We start from the raw sequence: 21,716 nt of genomic DNA, 5'->3' as shown, positions 1-21,716 counted from the left end.
ACTGGAAACGCTGCTGTAGGCCTCGTCTGAGGACGATGCAGAGAGAGTGATCTGCTTTTTTCAATAGCAGATCCTGTTGTTTCATCATGATGTTTTAGAGGGGGTTATATGTACATATAATAACAGTAAACATTGTGTGATGCTGATCAGCTTGAGGGGGAAGCTGCTAGTTCCTATCTATCCAAGTTCCTATTTGCACCCTTCCTCCATTGTCACCTTTTGTTTGGCCATTAAACCAGCTCACCTTTTGCTCCTATTATTTTTGACCTGACAGCTTAAGCGGTAACATGGTGTCTTTGGCTTTTATCCTATTCTTCTCATCTGCTGGGACAGGTAAGTACACTTATAATAGGTGATATAAGAAGATATAGGCTTTAAGTTGTAGTGAGGTGCTGATCAGTGATTACTTACCCAAGACTAGGAAAAAACCTTGGCACACTCTGGCTCCATATGCATTTTCTCTATAATTTAGATTATGTTTTGGCCCTCAGGCCCTCTTCAAGATAAACAATAATAGGACACAGGCACAGCCAATGGTTTGTGATGTAGGAGCTTTACACCCTACAACCTAGAAACACATCTCATAGACAATCATTTTCCACATTTAGAAGAAGAAAATTACCTTGGACCTGCTCCCAGGTCCATCAATGGAGAAAATGACTATTAAATGTCTTTAATGTCTATTATGTGAACCTGATTTATGAATTAAACATGACTCTTCAAATTAATCTCATCTCTGAACAAAGTACTCTCATTTTGTATCTACTAACCTAACATGTTAAACTTTTTCAGAAACTTACAATTAACGGTATTTTCCAAACAAAATGGAACCACCTCAACACCACAACAATTGCGCAGTCTCTACCATCTAGTTCTATATATAATGGAAACAAACTTATATATTTTAGTGGCAAAAGTGTGTTGGTACATGCCTCTAACTGTAGTGAATATGAGACTTATAAACTAGTAGAACAATATGTTGAAAAACTTCAAAAAATAAAAAAACAATCATATTTCTTGGAAAAATCTAACGAGAAGAGATGGCTGCCCTTAAGGACTTGGAGTCAGATTCATCTACTGTCGTTAATACTGCAGACATGCAGCATGCAGACAAGGGGGGTGCTGCTGTAGACATGACATGAATAAAATACAATTCTTAATTATGTAAATTAACGTCTAACACAACTTACTCATGAGATTTAGTTTTGCCATGAATTTCCAGGGGACCCGGCCCGGCTCAGTGTTTTAAGAATTTTGTTCATGAAGCTACTGAGAATCTATTATAGAATGATAATGTCTAGAAAAGAATATGACTTTCTAAAAGTTGAAACGTTATCAGTTCTACTTTTTATGCATTACCAAAAATACTTCAAAGTCTTTAACATCCTCCAGGCTTGACCCATTGTTGCCAGTATTTGTTCTCTTCCCTTTCTGTCTACCTGTGTATTAGGCCTACTTTATTAGACCATTAAACCTGATTTATATGCCTAGAACCTTCCTTCCTTTACAAAGGACACAGGACACATATGTAGCCTAAACATTATAGTTTACTTTTTTGTTTTGCGTACAACCATACCAAATGATGGATGTATTAACTATTAAGGTCCTGGAATACTTCATTTCAAAACAATTGGAAGTCCTTTCTGGGGTGTCACAAATGCTTCAATGTCACTCTTTGTTGCAGAAACATAATTTTCCATCATCACCAAATTAGGCACTAATTGTGAGTCATGTGATAATGACTGTCAAACTGTGTTTCGATAATGTCGTCACGTTTTGTCTCTTCACCTGTTTCAGTTCCTGTCTGTCTGTCTGTCTGTCTGTCTGTCTGTCTGCTTGTCTTTCTACTCTGGCCACTCCCACATAGCATTCCACCTCACCTCATTCCCAGTAACACACATGTCTCCATTCCCTCATTAGCCCTGCAGTTGTCTGACAATACTCACCTGTGTACACTTCACTAATCAGCCTGCAGCCTATAACACTGGACTCATTCTGCTCACTTATTGCTTAGTATTCCAGATCACGCTGTCTCTCTTTATCAAAGTATCACTGGACTTGATCTGCCTTTGTTTGTCGTCTGTGTCTGAGTCCTCATCTGACACACAGTGACACCTGTAATTGCCTTTACAAATGTGTGGGCGGTGCCTATTTTCTTACAAAAACAAACTCAATATATCATGTATGCAATATCCAATCATACCAATATTGATATTGTAACTGCAGGTTGAGGAGTTTCTGTAGCATGCACTTCCAAAACCGCTTTCACTTCTGCTTATAGGGAGTGGCACAGATGCAAATGGTCTGTGAATTTCCCCCTGCAGCCTCCTTGTGTCCTGCCGGCTGCATGTGGGTTCTTGAATCAAGCCTGAGGGCAGAAACATTTAAATAACAAGGAAATGCATATTGGGCCAATGTGTGCAACACTTTTTTCCTACTTTCAAGATAACTAACTACATACCCAAGAGTGCATTGCACTGTACACTTTGGAGCTTGTGAGCTCACTTTTACCTGCTATTGTGCATTGTAAAATAATTTTGAGTAAAGGAAGGGAATATTAATTTGTGAAGTACCATTTGCACATACCTGGAAAATGTTTTTCTCCATTTATTTATTTATTTCGAACATATTACAAATATGAATTATTAATCACAAATCACAACCACAAGGTCATATATATATTCAAAGATTTGCACAAATGTTCAGGATTTTTCAAAAATAGCACATCTACAAGCTCATAGCACGGCACGAAGTGACGCGTTATGAGCTTGTAACTAGCTGCTATTTTTGAATAGCCAAAGTGTAAAATGACACAGTCCAGTTTTAATGGATTAAGGGCTGAAATGTAGAGACACCATAGATAGCTTACTATTTGTTTGTCTCCTGGATGCAAGAAGGCTGAGATCTCTTTTATTTTTTAAGGTTAGCCTCTTTTTGCCTGTTTTTGCAGGATTGACCCAGACTCTTAACATTACTGGACCGAGCAGGGTTCTAGAGGATGAAGTAGTACAACTGAAATGTTGTGGTGACAATGTCTACAACACATCTTGGTACCATTGGGACAACCTTGTTTCAGGTGGCTATAGCGTTACTCTAACTTTCAAAGCCAGTGTTAATACAACTGGGAAATACAAGTGTTGTACGCAGACTCAAGTATGCAGTGGTACAGTTGATCTGGTCATCGTTGGTAAGTAGCCTATCTCTTTCTCTTTCCATAAAATGAAATGATATTATATAAATGTCGTTTAACCACTTTCAACCTGGCGTATCTATTTTGGATATGTCGGTATGTCAAACATTAAAAAAGCCCAAAATAAATCTGCTAGCTCACAACTTGTAGATCGGCTGTTGTACTGTATTGTACTGTATGATGAAGTGTAAAATAGGGCTTAACCACTTAAATCCCAGCATCGGTATTGCGGGGAAAGCTTTTGTTGAAAATAGCAGATCGACAAGCTCACAATGCCAGGCATCGCATTATGAGCTTGTCGATTTGCTATTTTCACAGAAAGCTTTCCCCACAATAACAGAACACAGAAAATACACTAGTATTATTGAGCCTTGAGAGATTCCGGTTACCCATATGGGGTTTAAGTGGTTAATTGGATTTTAAAAAATATATATTATTATTATGTTTTTCCATTGTCCACTTTCCCTTCTCCCCCACCCTCCAATCTTCCCTCCTCCCCAGAAAAGCTCTCCCCTCTGCGGGTGGTGACTACTCCTAGCCATTCGATCATTGTGGAAGGTGACACTGTCACTCTTCATTGCGATGCCTCCACCATCCCCTCAGCTGTCAACTGGTCCTGGCACAGATGGACAGACCATGCCGGCAGCGAACTGGTTGGCAGCAGTAGAGACCTGACCCTCACCAAGGCAGAGGAGAGCGCTCAATATTCCTGCCGTGCTCTGAGCGACATACAGGGGATCAAGCAAGACAAGCAGAGCCCTAACCACACAGTCTACATCATCTCTCTACCTACAACTGGTTTGTAGTTTTCTATTATTTAACAGAATTAATTAATGTGAGCATTAATTCTCACATTATGCATCATGCATAGCATAATTGTTTTTTTCTTTTCTTTTTTTGTGGTTTGGTTCTGCACACTGGCCATTAATTAATTATATCTGTTATTCTAATTCCTTTCTCTCTACTCAAGTTGTTGGAAAATTAGGCTTAACAGCCTTCATCCTGTCATTTCTGGCATGGATCATCATCCTATCTATTCTGTTCTGGCTGTGTTACCAGAGAGCCAACGACAGAGCAGTTCCACAAGTTACCAGTGCCCTGGCTAAAGGCAAGCGGCTTCACCCAATGGTTTCTTGTTTAGGCATACAAATATGTTGTAAAAGAGGCTCTTTCATATAAAGCAAAATACTGTTTTATGGACCATTAAAAGTTCTTGTTTGTTTTCATAACTTATTCCTCCTTATTTTCAGGTATTGATGGACCTGCAGTGGCACCAAAGTAAGTCTTTGATGGGAAAAGCCCTAACCCACAGACACACACACACACACACACACACACACACACACACTCACACACAGGCTCTGCTCTCTCTCACTGGGTACAAACAGACATCTCCGTTTGCTGGCGGAAAACGGGTCGCTACGAAACGGAAGCTCTTGTTCCGGATCCGGCCATTTCTGTCTGTTACTCAATGAAAAGCGGAACACGGATGTGCTTTTTCCGGACCGGATCGCGTCCGTTTTATCCGTTTTTTTTTAACATGGGAGTGGATGGGACTTCCGGCCGTTCGTTCCGTCGCGAACGGACATGTCTGTTTGTACCCACTGTGGAGCAGAGCAGTGAACTACATCTTTAACATGATCATGTCTGTGCTGAGAGCATCATCCTATGCTTCTTTATGCCACTAGGGGGGATGTGCCACACAGTGGAGATGAAGGAGGGGTGTACATGAACTATAGGCCTACAAGCACCAACCAAAGATACTCTGACCTGGATACCACCTACATGACTGGGGATGACTATCAAATTCTCTCCTGAACAGACAGGAAGTGCATTAGTCAAGCACCGCCATAAAATGACTAATGACTGAATGTGCTAACATTTCACACAAGTCGTACACAAAGCTGTTCTAAAGAGATGTGAAAATGAGCTACTGTTGTTAAGAGGGTGTTGTTTTTGTGCTAATATAATGCAGAAATCAGAGGAACTCACTAATATTTATTACTTGTTTATGGGGCTAATTAAGCACAATTGACTTTAATTGAATAACTAATAAGTTTGTGTCTCTACCAAATGTTTTTTTAAAAGACTTCGGAGTCTTTAAAGAATTAAGCAAAAACAAATAATAGCACACTAATGTCAGCATTACCATGAAGATGATGCTTGCACGTACCATATGCACGCACACACGCACAGTGCAAAATGCTCCACATAGTCTATATGGCTAAGTGGAGGAGGGGTCATATACTAAATACATATACAAAGAAAACAGTATATTGTAGGGAAAATACATGGGAGCAAATATATTTTCAATGGAAAATATTTTTTTGCCTTCAGCATTGGGAAAACATGTTTATTGTAACAATAGATAAAGACAAAAAATAAGGCTGACAGCTGAATCATATTATGTGAAGTGTTTTCTCTCTCTCTCTCTCTCTCTCTCAATAAGGATTTTGAAAACTAGAACAATGTTGCAATACAGAGGAAATATGGCCTAAGATTATAACTTCTGTTTTTTTGCTTCACAATACCAATCCAAAGATGATGTCATATCAAGGCCGATCACAATGTAAATATATTGTATGTATATTTAATTAGTATTATTACTTAAAGCCTCACTATGTAACTTTGTTTTATGGATAAAATGTAATTTTGTCCAATCTGTATGGTAGAGTATGTTAATACAATATAACTTCTACAATTGGGGTGGTTGTATTTTGTCTCCCTGCTCTTCTATTGAGACATCTGGGCATTTAGACTGGCAGCCCAATCAGATTTTTGCCATATCCATATTTGAATCCAATTTGTTTTATGAAGTCTGAACAGAAAAAAGTCACATGAAATCAGATTTTTACAAATCCGACCACATTCAGAGATGGTTTCAAATGCGATTAAAATCTGATTTCTAAAGATGGGTCTCAGACTGAACGCTCTAACCTGCTGTTGTGCCGCCCCGATATAGTGGGCAGTTGAATGTGGGTCAAATGGTGACTCATGTGTTAGCGAATATCGCCATCTAGCGTGAAACCACTGAAAATCTTGTCATTCTCGTCATTGGCAGTCTGCACCTTAGCAAAATATGACAAGAAATCTTGTCATTGGCAGTCAAAGAGTTAATCAAAAAGCATGGGAAATGACTTACTCTGACCTATACCCAGTACATGTGAATGTCTGTTGGAAGGGCCCATTTTCATTCTCTCCAAGTTAAATTAACACTGAGGATTTTACAGTGTATACTGTTTTCACAACTAGTAGTAGTAGTAGTATTTTATTTTGGTCTTAGCAGGATACATTCAATATATTCAACATATCATCATATCATATCATGTATGATTAAGACCAAAAAGGAGTAGGCTGAAGCCAATGGCTTATTTTGCCTATCCTTTTTCACACAAAACAATTTGACGTAAAGGAAAAAAGAAAAACTACGAAAACAAGAAAAAAAAAAAAAAAAAAAACGAAAAAACAGACAAAAGAGAAAAGAGAAGATTAACACAACAGAGAAAAAAAACAAAAAAACAAAAAACAAGACAAACGTGATCACAACAACCAAGAGACAAGACTTACAGAATTCTTGAATTATCATATTATAATATCCATATATAATACTATAGTAATCAATTTGAATAATACTTTATAATACATACTTAGTATGTAATTACGATATAATTTATAAGATAATCTAGCAGAGCTAACATTCCTACAGGTATTTAAATTTACATTAATGTTCTATATTTATCTATTATTTTAGATTTATACATTCTTTTAAATGTATTAATGGAACTACACTTTTTTAATTCATCGTCCAAACCGTTCCAAAGGTTTACCCCTCTGACACTTATGCATCTACTTTTTTTATTGGTTCTTGCCTTAGTCCCCTTAAAAATACCAAAACCCCTTAGATTATACCTAGTCTCTCTTGGCTCAAACAGCTCCTGGATACATTGCGGAAGCAGATGGTTATGTGCTTTGAACATTATGGCTGCAGTATTAAGGTCAACAAGGTCATGTAGTTTTAGGGTGTTAGAATGAATAAAGAGTGGATTTGTAGGTGTGTAGTAATCTGCATGATTGACAATTCTGATGGCTTTTTTTTGGAGTAGAAATATTGGATTGATATTTGATTTATAATTGCTCCCCCATACTTCCACACAATAACTGATGTGTGGAAGTATGAGAGAGCAGTACAGTAAGTAGAGTGAGTTCTGGTCCAAGATTGGTTTCATTTTATACAGTATAGCAATTGTTTTCGATAATTTAGTTCTTAAGGCATTTATGTGTGATTTCCAATTTAGTTTGCTGTCAATTGTGATTCCCAGAAATTTATTCTCAACAACTTGATCAATTTCAACATCATCAAATTTGATTTTGACCTGTTTATCTATTTTCCTATTTCCAAAAATGATAAATTTAGTTTTACTTACGTTTAGTGACAGTTTATTGATATCAAACCATTTTTTTAATATACTTAGCTCACTTTCTACTGTATCCAGGAGCTGCTCTAGGTGTTTTCCTGAGCAATACAGGCTAGTGTCATCCGCGAACAGTACACAATTAAGGTGTTTCAATACTTCACATATATCATTTATATACATTATGAACAGTTTCGGTCCCAGTACAGAGCCTTGTGGGACTCCGTAAGTGATGTTAAGTTTGTCCGAGTCAACACTGTTCATGTGTACATATTGGTTTCTGTTGCTAAGATAACTATTTAACCATGCATTGGCGGTTCCTCTTATACCATATCTTTCCATTTTTTTTAATAGCAAACCATGGTCGATAGTATCAAATGCTTTTCGTAAATCAATAAAGACCCCCACTGTATATTCATTATTATCAATTGCTGTCGATATTGATTCTACCAATTCTGTAACTGCCATCGAGGTGGACCTGTTTGACCTGAACCCATACTGATGATTACTTCAACTACAACTACAACTTGGCTCAAAGGCGGACAAAGTGGAGACCACACATGACTTTGTTTCAATAAGTACCTTTATTTAGAAAAATAGATAAGAAAAAGGTAAAGTGATTGGCATGAACTTAATAAACTATGTAATCAGTAAATCTGTGACATATGCAAGTGTATGAATGTGTGAGAAAATTAATCAAAGCAACCAAAAATGCGGTCTAAAGCCAAACTCATACTGCTGTTGCTGTGCCCTTCATCAGAACACTCCATCCACATATTGTATTTGTATTGGTAAATACTCAGTGGTCTACAAGAAGTGGCCAAATGACAGAAGAAGGGAAGTAATAAGGTGGGCAAATTGAGTTAATATATAATGAATATACATATTGTGTTTACATAATTTTCTATTCTTTAAAAAAATAAAATCTACATCTCTAGCCCTCTACCTCCAGTGGCTCGTTTGGCCATCTCTCACTCTGGTGCCTGCTCTCCATGTTAAACTGAGTGATGGTCGTGTGTGAGCAAGACTCTCTATTTTTGACTCTCTTGAAGTGGGCCACAATGAAGTTTCTGAACATCCTTGTGGCAAAACAATAAACTACAGGATCCAGAATGCAGTTGAGCCCCATAAGTAGCAGGGTGATCTGATGGGCATCATTGAGAGCCTGACGAGTCTGCAGGTCCCAGGACGTGCTGCCCCAGCCTTTCTCGATCTCCAGAACTGCCAGTGTCCAGGGTCCTTGAATTATATGATGGGGCAGGAAGCACACGACAAACACTCCCACAACTGCACCCAACATCTGGAGAGCACTGCGTTTCACTCCTCTGGGCTTAATGGCAGAGGATACAGAACTGTGTCTTTGCAAAGGTGATTGTGCCAGCAAGGCACGGGCAATAAGGAGGTTACAAACCACTACAAGGAGAAAGACCACAAAGAACAGGCCAATAATGGCAAAATGTGTGGCTGCCACAACCCGTTTTTCGGAGTCACTTTGCCCATGGTATCCCTCAAAACATCGTGAAACATTCCTTTCATCTACATTGACCCCCGGTGACAACAGAGAGGGTATGGCCATCGATAAAGTTGCCACCCAAATAGTGATGGTAACAGCAACACCACGACGCCAGTTGTCAGAAGAAGCTGCATCCAGAGGCCGTGTGATCGCCCAGTACCGGTTGACACTGATGGCTCCGAGAAAGAGGATGGAGCAGTAGGTGTTGATGAAGAACATCGAGCCAGTCAGACGGCACAGGAAGTCGGAGTAGACCCAGTCACCATGGCGACTGTAGTAGCCAATCCAGAATGGGAGGGCACATACAAAGAGCAAATCTGCGACAGTCAAGTTGATCATGTAAGTACGGATCTCTCGCATAGCATTAGACCCACGGAGACGGCGCAGGACAAATAGGACATAGCAGTTAGCGAAGAACCCCAAGATGAGGATGATGCCATAACCTACTGACAGGAGCGTGTAACGGAACTCAGAATCCAGGAAGGGGCCGTTGGTGGCAGCTGGAGAAACCATAGAGGAAGTTTCTGTTGTACCAAGGGACTCTGATATCTCCATTGTGGGTTCTGTAGATAGGTGTTCCATTAACGGCACAATTTCTGTGGAAATACAATAGGCAATATACAGGTTATAAGTTATAACATAATAAACTCCAATTTGTGATAACATCGTCACCTGCTTTCTTTGTGAAGCTCTCAGCCTTGCTAAGGTTAATCTCTCAAGAACAGATTCTGCCCTGCGGTGGAATCTGTCGGAGGGGTTCGTCATAACGTATGCGCATTGGCTACAAGTGGGCGTGCCTTCAGATCAGGAAGCGGGCCGCGCTTTACCCAATCAAATGTAGTGGGCGGGATTCACGTGTCCATCCACCCTTCCCCCCTCGAAACTAGCCGAAACTAATTTAACAATAGCGTCCTCGGAGCGGACAAAACCACAGAAAGATATTCACATTTTAACTTACTCTTTCATCATAGAAACAAGTGGGCTTATAACCAAAACCATCCATGTTCTCTGGGAGAAGTGGTGTTAGTGTTCCGTGTAGAAATATTGTTAGTGGGAATGAAAACGTAGTCGCACCAACCGGAAGTGATGCGCTGAAGGCAGACATGAAACCGGAGTTTCCCTGCGCACTGGTCTTCCATTTTCCTCCCGCCAGACCCCACAGACAATATCAGAAAACAGAGGTCGCTGTTTTTCATTTTCTGTGGGGTCTGGCTACGCGAGACTATGCTAAGGTTAACACTAGACCCAAAGAGAATGGATTCGCTTTTACCCAGGTGTAATGATAGTTTGTTGTCAGAGAGCCAGATGCGGATCCTATCGAGTTCAGAGCTGAGAGTATCCCCCCTAGCCCGACGGAGCACCCCTTTCTAGTTTACTTTTGGATTTCTGTGCTCCGCATCCATGGAATAAAAGTACATTTTTATGGGGGTTCCCATTTCATTGCTAAATAGTAGCATTGATCATATTATAAAACAAACCATATTGTGATCCAAAGTCCACATCACACAAATGTAATATTCATCCCTGTCAAATCATAATCATACTAGCTGTTCAAAATGACCAGCAACATTCTTCTCAATATTCTCTCTGACTTTCTACTCTGGAACATAGACTACGACATGACATTTTCAGTTACCGTGAGCAGCACAGTATTGAGAACAAAAGTTTAAATGAACAGCCAAGGCAACAAACATTAAGCCTACTTACCAATGAATGTTGTTTTTGAAATCCAAATGTAGTTATTGTATTTTACATGGCACAGAATTATGAGCACTGAGCAGTCTTCAGGATATGATCTGTCCAGATGTCTTTGGGTTGATAACTAGAAGTGTCATAATGGGGCATTATGAAAGCATTATGACAAAACGATTCAACACTCCCAATACCGCATCCTCAACATTGTGTAGTAGGATGGGCGTTGGTTACCACGCTACCCACGGCCCATCCTCCGCCCACTCATCAGTGGACTGACATGTAGAATTAAGGCAGCGCACCTCCTGCCCACGTCTGCTCGTTTGTGGGTGCCACGCCACGCTCTTCCTCGGCGGGTGCGTGTCCACATTCAATTCAGTTCCTCTAAAACCAAGCTGGCCCGTTGGGCTTCAGTTGTGGTCTCGTTACGCATCAGCGCAGCCCCTGTGTGCTACAGGCACTTCCTTCTGTAGTTGTTTGCTCCTGGCGTGTGTGGTGTGCCACTTATCTACGCTTAGAAGTTCGCGTAGTTCTGGAAAATGTTCCCGTGGAACGCTGTGATGTCCCGCGTAGCGACCAAAATACCACTGGGCCTAACTCTACACGCACTCCTTCCATTCCCACAACGGCCTACTGTGACTTATTGGGACAAGTGTGACCACACGGCAACCGTGCTCATATTGCCTAATATGGTTTAAAGGTTGTTGTCCACAAACTATGGTTTAACAGTCTGAGCATTTGTTTATTCATTTCTTTATCATTTGTGATTTATAGTTTTTTAGTTTTTTTGTGTATTTAGTTATTTTGTACTACCGGGCGCATCGGTCTATAACAGACGCTTCCTTTATCTCAGGTAACTGTTAACTGAAAAGTATGTCATTTTAATATATTTCACTGTGAGTTGATAATTACTGTTCCCATTGCAGGACTGGTACTGGGACTCCTCGTTGGGAACAGGTGACGGCCGCTCCGGTGGTAGTGGTAACCCCCTTTTTCTGTTGTTTTGCTATTGCTAATTCTTTTTGTTGTTTTGCTTTGCTTTGCTGTGATTTATTGGGGTGCCACTACCCTGGGACGGTCGGCCTGCCCATCTTCCCCCTTCCCCCAGCATTGGCCAATATTATGCACAGTATAGTTTATTGTTAACCCACTGTTGTAATTACTCTTATCCCATTGGATGCATTCTCTTTTTATTGATGACTATGATGATATTATTAAATTGTTAATTAAAGTAAAGCTTTTAGTACTTTTGCGAATACACAAATACAACGAACGTGTGAGGAGTCACATATGTAACCAGGTGTCTTAGTTGAAGTAGGTCTATATGATAAAAGTGTTTCCTAGGGCGCAACTCCCTAGGTGGCTTAGTTGGCTACCAGTCCTCATGCTGGCCTGTTACAATTGCATCAACAGTTGTCAACAGTGACCGTCAAAAATAGCTTGCCCATGCCTTTAATCTTAGTGTCTGGTGGCAGGTTCATTTAGAGATAGTAGAGAGTGTAGCAGTGCATTTGAGGGCACTTGAGGGCAGCAGAGGCCAATTTCCTTTTCCACATGTGTTTTGACTGCATATGAGCCTCTGGGCTGTTTCTGGAGTAGAGAGATGCTATCTGGGTGATGGAAAGGCAATGAAGCATACAAATTATTTGAAACACACTAAAGCAAAAATAAAATTACAGCAATTGTCAATTACAGATGACACAAAAAGGCTTAACTTTATTAAGAAGAATTACAATTTACAATTTAAGAATTTAGCAGACAATCTTGAGTAACTTAAGTGCAAAGAGTGCAAAGAAAACATTTAAGTGCTACCATGTAGCAGGGTGTTTTCAATGGAAATGGATAAGACATTCTCAAGCAAACTCATTAAAGTGTCGTCTAGCACAGGGGTTTTCAACTGATTATGAAACAGGGACCACCACCCTGGCTGAGAATCAACCTGGGGACCACTGTTGTGTTGGGAGGGGGGATATGGGCGTGGTGTTGGAAGGGGGGATATGGGCGTGGTGTAGGGGGAAAAGCTTGAAATTAAATATTGACTGTTAAGGGCTTAATTGAATGTGTTAATTCGAGGTGAATTAAATCAAGCCCTTAACAGTCATTATTTAACTGAGATATGCTAGTGGTCCAGAGCTCAAAAAAGATTGAGAACCACTGATCTATTCCTTTCCCATGGTTGCCCTTATTCTGTTCTCTCCTTCCATATTAAACTCATGTTAACTGATTCATTGCAACATACAGTATGTATTAGCAAGCAGACACATGCGATTGATTATGGGAACATTTCCTAATAATGGTGACTCAACCATGCACGGTACAATTTCCCTTGAGATTCTAATCTTCCAATTTCTGTGGAAGTTATTGACATCCGACTTCCCAGTAACTGACAACATTGACACGTCATCATACGTCACCAGGTAATTTACTGCACTGTTTCTCAACTAGTGGACGATAAAATAAAAGTTCGCTCATTGGGCTTCCTTTCATCTTGTGCAAAAAGCTGTTCTTGGAAATGTGAAAACAATCTACTGTTGTCAAGTTGTGTGCGGATATGATGCAGAAAGAGATCAATGGGGCACTCGGGTGGTGCAGTGGTAATGTGCCCGCCCACCAGGCACTGTGGGTTCGAATCCACCGTGGTGCATCTGGCTTTGTCTAGCGTCTATATGAACACAATTGGCCCGTGTTCAGGAGAGGGAAGCCGGGTAGGGAGGGTGATAATTGTCACTGCACGTAATCCTACAGGCTGGGGCAGCGACTGTCAGCAGGGTGTGTGGGGGTGGGAGGAGTAGGATGAAGGCTCTACAGTACGACCTCCCGGTGGGGGCTCCTCACCGGTAGGTGTTAGTAGTAGTAGTAGGATACAACAGCAGTGACAACACCGTGTGGGGAGGATTTCATTGACATAATGACAAAATTGGGGAGAAAAAAGGGGTAAGAAAGAGATCAGAGGAAGTGATTAATATTTAACTTGCAACATGTCTTTAGAACTAGAGATTATGGTTACTACCCACCCCTGATAAACACACGCAAATAGGAAACTAGTGTCAAAATAGCATCAAATGGAAACATGACAACTGAAGCTCCACTGTGATGGATGGGTGATGTACTGTATGTGTGAGTGTGGTTTGACACACAGGCTGTTTCCTTTGTGGACTTTAATACCAGCCTAGTCTTCACTGTTTAATGTAGCTTATTATATAGTCTGTTTACACTCTTAATGTTGTTTACTGTCTTTCAAAATAACTCAAACATTACAGAATGAGTTGACAGATGATGAAAGGGTTTGCTGGGTGACAAGATATCACACTGGACACCCAATATATGTATTAAACATTTATCAACCATGAGGTCTTTAATGGCCTATGTATTAAACAATAGTCCTAACATGTCTATACAGTACTGTATGTCAGGAATGGACAAACAGAACAAGACAAGTTGGTGCTTTTTACGTATTTATTTCTACTTCTAAACCCTGCATACTAAGAGAATATCTATTTAGACCTGCAATGAATGAGATCATGATCTTTATCTAAGCTTCTCTTCAAAAAAGAGGAAGACCACATGAAAAAAATAAACACATAGGCCTACAAAAAAAAACACATTGCTGAGCTGACATCCGACTTCCCAGTAACTGACAACATTGACACGTCATCATACGTTTATACATTTATGGTAAATTAGAAGGCTGACAGCTGAATCATCTTATGTGATGTTTTTTCTATCTCTCATAACAAAAGAATAGGCACAGCCATTTTACATTAAAGCCTTAATTACGAGAAATTTAAAACACAGACAAGTCGGTATTCTTCTGCCAACTTGCTTGTCTATAAACCTATAAAAGATTGATACATTTTAGGAAAGAAATATGTGGCTTGCAGTTGCAGTTGATCTACACTGGCTATTTTAAAACTTTGTTGTCAAAATTTCGTAATTTATATTGAAGTGCATGTGTGATCACACAGGCCCTCGCCCTGATTATTTTTTTCTCTTCTCTTTTTCAGCAGACAAAATGCCGAAAACAGCTATAAAAAGGACCTAGTGCGAACCCACCCTAGGGCGGCCCATGTTTTGAATTTGAGAAGTAAATAGACAGTAAATAAAATTATAATTTCTGTTACTTTGTCCAAACAGCTTCCTGTTTCTTCTTCTTTTTTTCTACCTTTATCTTTATCTATTTGTCACTGTTACTATAGACACCCATTCCCAGAGAAAAGGCTGGTAACGAGGCTAGACGTGTCCATTTTCATACTATCCGAGTTAAATTAACACTAGCATTTTACATTGTGCTGGCAAGTGGACCATATATCCATGGTCTATAGAGCTTGCCCTGTATGCTGCACCTATATACCTTGTACAGTGTTAAAAAATATATATTTAGACCTGAGGCCGATTTTAAAAACGCCTTCTAAAATCTGACCTAAGTTTTCTGAAAAAAGTCAAATATTTATTCAAAAATGACAAAAAAAATTATGTTGCTATATACTGTACATAGCAACAAGAACCCCAAAAGTGGTTTCCGTCTTGAAAGGTTTTGTTACAAATAGGGGTTCCCGCCCTAAATGGGTTAAGCGATTAACAAAGCCTTGGCTAATGGAAACGTTTCCAGACTAATTTTATTTTTTTACTTTGGTGTAGGATAGTTGCTGCAGGTTTAACGTGATTTTAAAATATTGTTTATTGTCCCGAAATATTATTCAGGGAGTGTGCGTGCAAAGTTTCACACCAATCGGACCAAATTGGCCTGTTATAGCGGCACCATGGGTCCGATTTTGGCATTTCTTCCTGGGCCTAGTGGGAATGTGCGTGCAAAGTTTCACGGCAATCGGACGCGTTGATCATGATTTGATTGGAGCACTCCAGCAAACTTTGGAAGCCAATCAGGATGGAATATGAAAAATCGGACATCTGTAGGAGTAATGTAAAAATATGTGTTTTGCAAAAATCAGAGGTTCTGCTCTGGCCTCCAGGAGTGTGTGTGCACAGTTTCACGGCAATCGATCCAACGGTGCCGGACATTAGCTGTACACAAACGGACGGACGGACGGACGGACGGACGGACGGAAGGACGGACGGACGAAAGGACGGACAGACAGGGGCGAAAACATAGTCTTGGCCACGCCTTCGGCCTGGCGGAGACAATAACTCTGGACTTTATAGTGTCATGGCCTCAATTGGTTGTAAGTTGTAACTTGTGTTATTGCTTTTCAAATTTTTATGTGACATGGTAATTCAGTAGGCTAGAGATTAGATTCAATATCACAGTAGACAGTACAGTTGCATGCAGACATAAATATATTGTTTTTAATTATAAATAAAAACAGCATTTAGCCCCTTTGGATATTCACCACATAGTAAAAACTACTTGGCACAAAAACAAAATGATAATCAGAAATAAAAACACAAAGTAAACACCAGTAAAGTACTGGATCCTGAACTGGGAGCATCATAATGACAACACTTTGCGCATAGAGCCACAGTCGAGCAGAGACATCCTAATTCAGGTATGATGTTAAAATGGTTGTGTTCAGACATCAGGTTAGAGATGGTTAAGTTTAGGTATGGTTTTGCTGTGGTTCAGGTCAGGGTAAGTGTCTGAGACAGTGGTTAGACACTGAGCTTGTAGAAATTGGAAACCAGTTCAGGAGTGACAACCTCCATCCATATTGTATTTCTATTGGCAAATGTTCAGTTCTCTTAAAGAAGTGGCCAAATGACAGAAGGAAGGCAGAACCTTTCTCACGTAACATGTGGCCAAAAATCCCTGTATAGAGTTAATAAATTAGATAATTATATACATCTCTTATTTACATTATTTTCAACATTTCATTTCATCTCATTTGACCGTCTCTCACTCTGGTGCTTGCTCGCCATGCTAATCTGAGTGATGGCCGTGTGTGAGCAAGACTCTCTATTTATTACTCTCTTGAAGTGGGCCACAATGAACTTTCTGAACTTCCTTGTGGCAAAACAATAGACTACAGGATCCAGAATGCAGTTGAGCCCCATAAGTAGCAGGGTGATCTGATGGGCATCATTGAAAGCCTGACGAGTCTGCAGGTCCCAGGACGTGCTGCCCCAGCCTTCCCCGATCTCCAGAACTGCTAATGTCCAGGGGCCTTGAATTATATGATGGGGCAGGAAGCACACGACAAACACTCCCACAACTGCACCCAACATCTGAAGAGCCTTGTGTTTCACTCCTCTGGGCTTAGTGGCAGAGGATGCAGAACTGTGTCTTTGCATAGGTGATTTTGTCAGCAAGGCACGGGCAATAAGGAGGTTACAAACCACTACAAGGAGAAAGACCACAAAGAACATGCCAATGATGGCAAAATGTGTGGCTGCCACGACTCGCTTCTCCGAGTCACTTTCCCCATGGTATCCCTCAAAACATCGTGACACGTTCCTCTCATCTACATGGACTGCTGGTGACAACAGGAATGGAATGGCCATTGATAATGTTGCCACCCAAATAGTGATGGTAACAACAACACCACGGCGCCAATTGTCAGAAGAAGCTGCATCCAGAGGCTGTGTGATCGCCCAGTACCGGTTGACACTGATGGCTACAAGGAACAGGATGGAGCAGTAGGTGTTGATGAAGAACATCGAGCCAGTCAGTCTACACAGGAAGTCAGAGTAGACCCAGTCACCATGGCGACTGTAGTAGCTAATCCAGAATGGGAGGGCACATACGAACAGGAAATCCGCAACAGACAAGTTGGTCATGTAGATACGGATCTCTCGCATGGCTTTAGCCCCACGGAGACGGTGCAGGACAAAAAGGACATAGCAGTTAGCGAAGAACCCCAAGACGAGGATGATGCCATAACCTGCTGACAGGAGCATGTAACGGAACTCGGAATCCAGGAAGGGTCCGTTGGTGGCAGCTGGAGAAACCATCGAGGAATTTTCTGTTGGGGACTCCGATGTCTCCATTGTGGGTTCTGTAGACAGGTGTTCCGTTAAGGGCAACATTTCTGTAAAATTACAACAGACAATATGTCAGTCAGGACAACTCACAAATTGAATTGAAATATTTAATGAATGTTAAATTAAGAATACATTTATTTGGTTTGGCGATGAATGGATCTGCTTTTAGGTACTCTGAGGAGCACACTACATCTACTATGAGACAACACAGCAAACATTCCAATGAGTAATTACATTTTCAGAATTAGAAAATCTGACACATTAACCCTAGTGTCCCTCCTATATCTGGGGCAAACATTCTGCAAAATAGACAATCTACAAGCTCACATCACACCATCATGCAGTATGAGCTTGTAGATCAGCTATTTTTGGTGAACAGATTTGGTGTAGACTAGAGTAAAAAAAAAGGAGCTGGCGGTCTACGGTCAACTAGAGTTGCTCTTTTACATGAGTATGTGTGAATGCCCTTACATAATATGCTTCTTATGACAGAATTTACATGGTAAAGATTACAAATCATGCTGTTTATTGTAATCTCATTGAATACTTCACTGATTAGATGATTGTTGTGTGATTTTCTGGTTTACATTTGGATTACTTCGATCCAAATCCATATTTTGTGTGTGTGTGTGTGTGTGTGTGTGTGTGTGTGTGTGTGTGTGTGTGTGTGTGTGTGTGTGTGTGTGTGTGTGTGTGTGTGTGTGTGTGTGTGTGTGTGTGTGTGTGTGTGTGTTGTATCATCACTGATCCTATTGTCAGACAAACAATATGGTGCTACAAAGTCCACAGTCATTTAAAATGCATCCCCATCTTTACAAATCATACCAGCTATCAAAACTTACCTGCAACATTTTCTCAATATTCTCTATGGCTGTCCACCTAGAACATAGCCAGAATACGACATATACGGTATATCTCTTACAGTCGAGCAGCACACAGGATTAAATGGACAGCAAAGACAGCAAACATTAGTCCTACTTACAGAAGAGAACGGTTGAAATCCAACTTTTGTTGTAGTGACACAGAATTATGAGCACTGAGCAGTTCAGGAATCAGGATAAGATCTGTCCAAATGTCTTCAGGTTGACAACTTCAAGTGCCAGACTGGAGCATTATGAGGGAGACAAAAAGGAAATGTATTTTTTCTTTGCATGACGCTTCTACACCCCCAATACCACATCCTCTCTATTAATTCTCCTCTCTAAAGTTGTCACCAGTGGTTCTCAAATGTAGCTTGTTAATGCCTTTAGTCTCAGTGTCTTAGGAAAATTATTACATAGCCTATACTGTATGTTTCTTGACCATATCAATTTGTTGTTTTAATTTTCTCAAACATTTTCATGTCTGTGGACCCCATCTCAAAATATGTTGTGCCAGCACTGCCAGGGACCCCCATAAGAGAAGATTTGTGTTCAAAACTTTTCAGATTTTTTATTTGGAAAATAGCCAATCGACAAGCTCACAACGCGTCAACGCATGGACTTGTAGATCAGCTGTTTTCAAATAGCCTGAGTATAAAATAGGGTTACTGTGGTTAAACTGTTCCTCATTTTGCTGGGGACCCCCTGGAACCCCCTCAAGGACCCCTGTGGTTCCCCAGACCCCAATTTGAGAACCACTGGGCTATAGGCTATTGTGACAGAATGCTTTTAAAATATAAGTTTACCTCAGTGTTTATTCTCGAGCAAAGCAAACCCTATAAAATTGTAGGCCTGCTTGTCTTTAAATCTATTCTACAACTAGGCCTATTAGTTGATATGATACATTATCACATCAATATCAGCTAGCACCTAATCCCTGGCTCAAACTACTAAACATCCTTGCACATTTAAATTCATTAAGGTGGACTTACCCAAAGCACTTGCATGCAGTTCACACAGTGTGTAACAAGTTGAGGTGGGTGCAAGTTGAGGTGTGCTGTGGGAACTAGGCGTCACAAGTTGAGGTGGGTCTTATGCAGGCAGTGTTGCCAGATTTTGCAAGAGAAACAAGCGGACAGATTTGTAAAAACAAGCCCAAAAGAATCGACTAGGCTACGTTTTTCCACTTTACATTGGCTATTTGAAAAAAGCAGATCTACAAGCTCACTTCATGTTGCATCACGACGCATTGTGAGCTTGTAGATTATTTTTTTTTAAATTGAAATGTTTTGAAAATCTTTAAAACAATAAACACAAATCTTGTACATTCTTGATATATTTAAAAAAAAATCAAATGTGGTTCCGCGGACAAATACATATGAATCTGGGGGTCCTTGAAATGAAAAAACAACATTAGAAAATGAGCCCAAATAAGCACAGAACCAATCCCCAAAAAACGCAACCTGCAACTACCAGGTTGTCCCCCCCCTCCCAGTGAGTTGTGGCGTTCCGCAAGGAAGTATACTAGGACCTTTACTGTTCCTGATATATGTGAATGATGTCATCAGCTTGCGACTGCAACCTGTTCCTGTTCGCAGATGACTCGGCTCTGCTGGTCTCGGACAGGGACAGGCTGCAGGTTGAAAAATCTCTCAGTTCTGAACTCGATACGATCCGCATCTGGCTCTCTGACAACAAACTATCATTACACCTGGGTAAAATCGAATCCATTCTCTTTGGGTCTAGTGTTAACCTTAACAAGGCTGAGAGCTTCACAATCAAAGCGGGTGACGATGTTATCACAAGAAAGGAGGAAATTACCTACATGGGTTCCATCTTGGAGGCAAACCTCTCCGGTGATAAGATGGCAGAAAGAGTCATCAAAAAGGTCAATCAAAGAACACGTTTTCTGTATAGGATCAACTTTCTAGTCAGTAAAAATACCCTGAAGATTCTCGCAGGGGCCCTCATCCAAGGTCATTTCGACTATGCATGCTTCTCATGGTATCACAACACCACTAAGGCCTTAAAAACAAGGCTCCAGACATCCCAAAACAAACTGGTAAGGCTACTTCTTGGCCTCAATCATACAACCCATCTAACCCCTGCTCACTTTGCTAGGGTTGGATGGCTCAGGGTTGAGGACAGAGTACGGCAACTTGCTATGGGCCTGGTATTCGACACAACATTGGGATCCCCCTGTATTTGTCAAAATACTTTGTCAAAATAGTCCACGATCATAACACCAGAGGCAGCTCCACTGATCATGTTCAACCCAGATTTGGCACAAACAAGGGAATGAACTCTTTCTCATGCTATACAACAAAAATGTGGAATGCCCTATCTAAAGAGGTAAAGGAGTGTAAAACCCTACTCACTTTCAAAACTGCCCTAAAGAATCACCTTCAGGAGGCTGCAATTCCAAACTGGCCCCTGTCAATCAATCAATCAATCACCAATATAAACACAAGCGACTTTACATAAAAACAAGTCGCTTGTAATAAGCAGATATGGCAACCCTGGTGCTGTGGGAACGGCATCATTTACAGTGTAAAACTGTACACTTGAGGTGTGAGCATAGAGTTAAGGGTGTGAGACGTTATGGAAAGCCCATGATGATGCAACACTTCCTGCAGTGTTTCCTTCAGCCCCGGGTTGTAGCCTACTGCTTCTCCACAGTTTCACATCAATCAAATAGATCATATTTCACACTTATTTTCAAGATTTCGCAATCTTGCAAATTCTCTTGCTGCATGTTTCAGAAATGTATACCCTGCCCTGAAGTACAGCCTGTGAAGACTATGGTAACCACTTAAAGTGACACTATGTAACTTTTGTTTAATGAATAAAATCTAATTTCTTACAATCTGTATGGTAGAGTATGTTAATACAATATTATACAACTGGGGTGTTTGTATTTAGTCTCCCTGCTCTTCTTTTGAGACATTTAGATCGTGTCAAAGGTCACGTCTCACCTAGACACAGGAAATGACACGAATGGTAAAAAGTTTCAACACTTAATTGCCCAGGAAAACGGGTTCAAATCCGGGGTAGTAGACTATAAGGAACAGAAATAAAAATGTCATGCCCAAAATAGGGATGCCAGGTTAAAA

At 40.5% G+C, this 21,716-nt stretch overlaps 3 protein-coding genes across 3 annotated transcripts; 1 reads left to right on the top strand and 2 right to left on the bottom strand.

The window, feature by feature from the left end:
- The first annotated feature begins 228 nt into the window (after positions 1-228).
- LOC311036841 (uncharacterized protein) lies at positions 229-5,984 on the top strand. The gene is made up of 6 exons (XM_084045847.1): positions 229-333; positions 2,951-3,187; positions 3,692-3,988; positions 4,161-4,298; positions 4,441-4,468; positions 4,879-5,984. Exons 1-6 carry the CDS (start codon positions 288-290, stop codon positions 5,006-5,008), a joined length of 876 nt encoding a protein of 291 aa, XP_083901973.1. The 5' UTR covers positions 229-287; the 3' UTR covers positions 5,009-5,984.
- Positions 5,985-8,218: 2,234 nt separating this feature from the next.
- LOC311035853 (platelet-activating factor receptor-like) lies at positions 8,219-11,037 on the bottom strand. Its single transcript, XM_084044315.1, has 2 exons — positions 10,823-11,037; positions 8,219-9,711 (listed from the first exon to the last, which is right to left on the bottom strand). Exon 2 carries the CDS (start codon positions 9,695-9,697, stop codon positions 8,537-8,539), a length of 1,161 nt encoding a protein of 386 aa, XP_083900441.1. The 5' UTR covers positions 9,698-9,711; positions 10,823-11,037; the 3' UTR covers positions 8,219-8,536.
- A 5,596-nt stretch (positions 11,038-16,633) lies between these two features.
- On the bottom strand, positions 16,634-18,834 carry LOC311036878 (platelet-activating factor receptor-like; the record flags this gene model as incomplete). The annotated part of the gene is made up of 2 exons (XM_084045889.1): positions 18,722-18,834; positions 16,634-17,790 (listed from the first exon to the last, which is right to left on the bottom strand). The coding sequence occupies exon 2, from the start codon at positions 17,786-17,788 to the stop codon at positions 16,634-16,636; it is 1,155 nt and encodes a 384-aa protein (XP_083902015.1). The 5' UTR covers positions 17,789-17,790; positions 18,722-18,834.
- Between the last annotated feature and the right edge of the window lie 2,882 nt (positions 18,835-21,716).

This window comes from Gymnoscopelus microlampas, assembly GCF_963454915.1.
Source record: "Gymnoscopelus microlampas genome assembly, chromosome: 20".
Lineage (NCBI taxonomy): Eukaryota > Metazoa > Chordata > Actinopteri > Myctophiformes > Myctophidae > Gymnoscopelus > Gymnoscopelus microlampas.
Note: the sequence above shows the minus strand (reverse complement) of the source record. Positions and strands in the feature narration are given on the sequence as shown.